This window comes from Sinocyclocheilus anshuiensis, unplaced genomic scaffold (assembly GCF_001515605.1).
Source record: "Sinocyclocheilus anshuiensis isolate Anshui unplaced genomic scaffold, SAMN03320099.WGS_v1.1 scaffold180, whole genome shotgun sequence".
Lineage (NCBI taxonomy): Eukaryota > Metazoa > Chordata > Actinopteri > Cypriniformes > Cyprinidae > Sinocyclocheilus > Sinocyclocheilus anshuiensis.
This window is the reverse complement of record NW_015554093.1, coordinates 1,507,890-1,514,223: the sequence shown is the minus strand read 5'-3', so window position 1 is coordinate 1,514,223 and position 6,334 is coordinate 1,507,890. Positions and strand designations below refer to the sequence as shown.

The window sequence follows — 6,334 nt, the reverse complement described above, 5'->3', positions numbered from 1 at the left end:
AACCTTTGGGTTACGAGACCGACTCTCTAACCATTAGGCCACGACTTCCCCCATGTTAAAACATAAAACATGGTTTTATGTTTACGGCGCGATGCAACACAATGTGTAAAAAGACAGTATAAGTCATAACATTTCATTACACCAAATACACCAAATAATATTCTTTTTAGCAACATCATATGACCCCTTTAATAAATACTGCTTTTGGATCCTCAACCTGAAGTCTCTGAGCAGTTTGTTACAATGCCTCCTCAGATTTGATGGCAAGCTTTGGAAACAAAAATTTCCCTGATGAAAGTTATAACTGAAGCTGAAACGCATGTGCTTGATGCATGAAAAAAAAAGACGTTTGAGCTTCCATATTGAATGTGCATAAGATACAATAAAAATGTAACAAGTGCATTTAAATTTTTTAAATAAATTTGTAAGGAGTAAAAAGTACTGTTTTTTTCTTCAGAAATGTAATCAAGTAAAAGTGCCAGTGAGTTTAAATTGTACTTGAATAAAGTACAAATACTCCAATATAAAACTTAGGCCTAACTAGTAATCAAGAAAAATCACTCAAGTATTTTACACCCCAGACAGTGGGCTACTTTTTAAGTTTACTTAGTCATAAGAAAATATTGACATTTGATATTTTATATTTTTTTTGCAATATAAAATTGAGCACCATCGTGAGTGTGTTTATATATATATATATATATATATATATATATATATATATATGTGTAAGTATATAAGTGTTGACTACTGTTTACGATTAATTAATATTTATAAGATTAATATTTTGTATATGGCATTAAATATTATTAAAACGTGTCTTGTTTTCATGATAGCTGTTTCAACGCTGACAACGATAAATACTAACGCTGGAGAACACATGAGATTGAGGTCTCTGCCGAGCAAAAGTGGGCGTTTCTGACATTGTAGGTGTTTTCAAACTGATGGGTGCGTCTAAATGATTCAATGAAAATGATCCTCCTTACCTAACCCCACCCCTAAACCTACCGTGACTATGACGGGAGCCAATCAGGTAACATGATCAAAACGTCCCGATCTGGTAACGCCCATTACTGTCCTGCAGAGACATTAGGCCAATATGAAGCACATAGGCGGTGTTATGACGTGGTATCTGTCAACTGATGAAGGCGAGGCGTGCAGAAACCCGGGAAGCTTTTGAAACTTGAAATACCCGCGCTCTGTGTTGCTGCTGCATATTGTTGTTGAATATATGCGTGTGACTACGACTCTGTGAGTATATATTTTAATACACTATTATATTCTTAAAAGAACTGAAATGAACGCATCGAGAATAATAATATATACAAGTTACAAGGTCTAATTACAAGGTTTAATTAATAAAAAATTATTGAGTCTTAAAATTTTACTACATTTTTTAAGTGCAATCACTGAATCAATATTTATTTATACCATCGGTAATTGCTGGAATGTAATCTCTATTAAATATTTTGTTTCGAAATTCATGAAAATTCTTCAACAGATTGTGGAAGGAAACCCTGAAAAAAGAAAAGTGGCATGATGGAGGGTCTTGTTTGGACAAATGCTTTCAGACTTTGAGTAGTGGCTGATTCACGTGTTTAGGATACCATGTTTTCAGTATGTTTCTTAAAGAAAAGTAAGAGATATGATGATTATTCATGTGTAGGTTACGCATTAAATTATGCTATAACATATTTTCACACGAATGCATATATTATATATATATATATATATAAAACCGGTTTCATTCAGTTCAAACTTCTGAAGCAACTTCCTTATCGCTATTCTCCTTATAGCTAATAGTAATAGTTTTAATAACGTATTTGGATTCGCCATATAGTGTAAGGTAAGTGATTTGGGTTGCATACAATTATGAAATTTTATTGGAAGTTATTCTCTTATCAACTAAGTAAAACTTAAAATAAAACATCCATAAGGTATTTTAAGTTAGTGATTTGCAATACTGTCAGTTATTATTAAACATATTAAATTTAAATACTGTGATCATTCATTGCTGAGGCCGATGAGACGTGTATTTATTCGTGTACACACCTCACAGCATGGGATATGACATCATGCGGAAAAGACATTTGCCGCGTTTATTTCTCGTCTATTTCAAATGGGGGACCTCAGCCACAGGATGACGTTAAAATTATATATATGAATAATTGTGTTGGGGGCCTTCGAATCAAAAACGTTGAGAACCACTCAACTTAAATATGACAGCTAGGATTCACAGTTTTTGTTTTACGTTTTTACTTTACCGACAACTCCTGTGGATGTCATTATGCACAGTATTACAAAATCTGTGATATATGGCTGTGTATCGATGTCACAAAACTTGGTTCATTATCTAACAGCAAAAATATATATTTTTTTTCCCCAGAACATTTTAAAATGAGGATTTGTAAGGGAACATCAGATAAGAGGTGAGTGCAGTTCTAATGCCAGAGGATTTACTGGAGATAACAGTAAATCAGTTGAGATGATCATACTAAATAATTAACAAAAAAAATTAAGATAATAACTTTCATTCATTTTTGTGCTTGTGATATTTCATTCATTTCGTTTATAATCTTTCTCTAACCTTGACAGTGGCCTTGTGGCTGTTATCTTTTTCTTGTTGGGAATGGGAACTCTGCTTCCATGGAACTTCTTCATAACTGCAATGAATGTAAGACAGACAGACCTGTACTGATTGAAGGTTATCTCTAAATCTCATGTGCTCATACTCCATTCCCTTCTGTTTGCAGTATTTCACTGACCGTTTGAAAAATGGTACAAATTCTACACAGCCTGACACTTACATGTTTGGTAACATGAGTGTGCTGTTAGCCCAGCTTCCCTTGTTGCTATTCACACTTCTCAACTCCTTTTTATACCAGCAGTGAGTATCTGGTTCAAGCAACATTTGTTTACTTCTGCAAGTCATATAGTGTTGTATAGGTATGTAGGTATGGGAAGTTAATGAAATAGCTCACCCAAAAATTTAAATTTACTCACCCTGAGGCCATCCAAGAAGTAGATGAGTATTTCTTCATTAAAGAAATTTAGCATTTTACTTGCTCACCTATGGATACTCTGCAGTGAACAGATGCCATCAGAATGAGTTCAAACAGCTGATGAAAAGCAATAATCTTGTCACAGATTGCTAATAAAAAGTACCAACATTTATTTAGGCTAAGTACATTTTCAGCAAAAATTCATTTTTGAGTGAACTATTTAACCTTTAATACTATAATATTATGATAAGTTTTTTGTTTGTTTGTTTTTAATCTTTTGCTTATGTAGCATTGCAGAGAAGATGCGGATTGCTGGCAGCATGGTCTTCATATTACTTCTCTTCATTCTCACGGCCATTTTAGTGAAAGTTAAGATGGACCAGGACCACTTCTTTTCCATTACAATGGCAACAATCTGGTTTATTAACAGTATGTTTCTTATAATATTGAAGTTTATTATATGTGAATTACATCAACAGTATGTTCACATTATTTTAAAAAGAGTATTACCATAAAACCACTTTCCACTTATTCTCAAACACATTTGAGTGTGCAAATCATCTGAGAAATCGAACACCCCTCATCTTTCTTGCAATTTTGCGCAGTGTTTGGGGCTGTGCTGCAAGGTGGTCTGTTCGGTCTGGTCGGTAAGCTGCCCCCGAGATTCAGCTCGCTGTTCATGAGTGGACAGGCAGTGGCAGGAATCTTCTCTGGTATCGCCATGCTGTTATCCAATATCTGTAAGTACCTGGAATATTCCACTCAAGTTGGACAACAAAAAAATGTCTAATTACTTGGTGTACTGTTTAGCTTTTTTAGTGACCAAACAGTACTTTTGCATTCACGCTGTACATAAAAGGTCTCAGCCTTTTGCGGTTTAAATTAATTGTGCAACCATACCTTTTTTTACCTAAATAAATGTTGCTACTTTTTATTAGCAATCTGAGAGAAACGCATTTATTCTGACAGCTGTGTTTTTATGCAATGTTTAGTTGAAACAGACTCAGAGAGTGCTGCCCTGGGATATTTCATAACCCCCTGTGCTGCCACTCTACTTACTTTATGCTGTTACCTCGTACTTCCGCATCTGGTAGGTGCCACAGGCCATCAGATTTCTTTTTACTTGTCATTTAACTGTCGACACATATTTTTGTGACACATATAATTTTTTTATTTATTTTTTATTGCTATAATACATGAAAATAGTACATTATTTGCACAACAGTATTCTAATTTTTTCTGATTTTGTACAAAATGAAATTCCTTATATTACAGAGATTTGCTCAACTTCATTTGGAAAATGTGTCCACTAAATCTACAATGAAAGAGCCATCAGCAAATAGTTCTGGTATGTCACATCTTAAATTTTTCCATTGTTTGGACAAATTACACAAAGTCAAGCAAAGCCACTAACTGTTAGTTCTTCTAAATCATGAATTTTGATGTTCTTTTTTTTTTTGCTACAGAGATTGTTAAAGTGAAATTGAACAATTTTAACAACGGATTTGACGACAGTGAAACTGAAGCATGTAAAAAGCTGAATGAGCTCAAACAGGATCCCACTGAGGAGAAGTCAACTGTACCACAGGTCTTCAAAAAGGTACAGCGAACGTCTTTTCTGTTTATATACGCACCATTAGGAAACATTCACTGGATGTATTTTAAAAGAATTAGTGGGTGCATAGCTTGATCTATTTTATTTATTTTTAATAGATATGGGTGATGGCTTTATGTGTGACATGCGTGTTTGCCGTCACACTGTCCGTTTTTCCAGCAATTACTATAAATACAAAACCTTCTGGCTTATTTGACGGGAAAGGTGAGTCTGTACAAGATGTCTAGCTCATGCATTATGCTTGTCAAAGCACTGTGATTTATATAACTTTTCATCTTATAGATAACATCTTCGTACCTTTGTGTTCATTCATTGTCTTCAATGTGATGGACTGGATTGGCAGAAGTCTCACTTCTCGTCTTCAGTGGGTGAGTTTCGTCGGAGCCTGTAACAACACTATGCAATGCCTAACTATGGAAATTATTGTTGATCTAATGTACATCTTTGTTCTTTTCCCAAACTCCCAGCCTTCGATGAAGAGTCATTTATTCCCTCTTTTTGTGGTATTACGGGTAGTTTTCATTCCTGCCCTCATGCTCTGCAACATTCAGCCTCGCTTCTATCTCCCAGTCTTTTTCAATCATGACATGGCTTATATCAGCATCATGTCTTTGTTTGCCATGACGAATGGATATTTTGCTTGCCTCTCCATGAGCTATGCTCCACAGTAAGTTCTTTTAAAGACAACACAAAGGATATTATCAAGGTTATTTACTGTCAAAATCAGCTGGGGTCTTTCAGGACAAACCCATTGTCCCCCATAATATATCTCAGAACACCCACAAACTGTTTATTCTTTATTTAGGCTGGTGAGGCCTAAAGATGCAGAGACAGCAGGGGCTCTGATGACCTTCTTCCTGGCTTTGGGACTCTCTCTGGGTGCCGCTTTCTCTTTTGGCCTTAAAAGAATTCTTTAGGGAAGATCCCACACGGTGATGCTTCAATTATCCCATTATCCCCCCAACATGAACATGGTTCGAATGACTACTGTTTGAGGCATGGGTATACTTATTTTTCCTTGTTTTCCTGGCTTCATCTCGTGCACAGTTGAGCCTGCAAGCCTTTCAAAGTATACTCCATTGACCACGAGCATTTACGTATACTGTACATTCGATGCATGCACACTAGTGGCACTTACATTTAAGCATTCATTCACACATGCACTGTTGTCCATGTGAACAAAAAATGGACTGCACGCAGATTGTGTGCACAGACATCAGCAGACTGTACAGATGAAATTTAGATATGTAGATACGAACTTTTCTCTTAATGTTGTTTATGTCTGTATTTTAACACTTGCATTTCCATTGGGTGTTTTTTTTTAAGGGAAGTCTTTTAACATGTTTAATGATTTTTTCCCCCTTTTATTTGCAATCAGTTTTTTACATCAATTATTTTTATTGACATTTTTTATTCATTTTATATATAGGTGCATCTATTTATCTTTTACATTTTGTATGCCTTTTTATTTGTCTGTTTTATGTGTTGTTGTTGTTTTTTACCCAATTTTTAATAAAATTGTAAAATATAGCAAACGCTTCACCTTCAACCTGTGGGTAATTGCAGAAACCCTAGTCTGGACCAGAATAGATTTGCTGATGCCTTGTGAAATTTTGTGGGTTTAACATGAATTGTCCTAGTTTTTACAAACATTACTGTTAGATTATATGTGTAATGGCAAATTATTGACTAGCTTTAACACTCTAGACAGATGAAA

The 6,334-nt window shown here is 35.0% G+C and overlaps 1 protein-coding gene across 1 annotated transcript; it reads left to right on the top strand.

Moving 5' to 3' along the window:
• The first annotated feature begins 2,392 nt into the window (after positions 1-2,392).
• On the top strand, positions 2,393-5,988 carry LOC107669355 (equilibrative nucleoside transporter 2-like). The gene is made up of 12 exons (XM_016461535.1): positions 2,393-2,429; positions 2,596-2,674; positions 2,754-2,887; positions 3,292-3,431; positions 3,608-3,742; positions 3,995-4,092; positions 4,278-4,350; positions 4,469-4,602; positions 4,716-4,821; positions 4,900-4,985; positions 5,085-5,284; positions 5,423-5,988. Exons 1-12 carry the CDS (start codon positions 2,398-2,400, stop codon positions 5,532-5,534), a joined length of 1,329 nt encoding a protein of 442 aa, XP_016317021.1. The 5' UTR covers positions 2,393-2,397; the 3' UTR covers positions 5,535-5,988.
• The last annotated feature ends 346 nt before the right edge of the window (positions 5,989-6,334 follow it).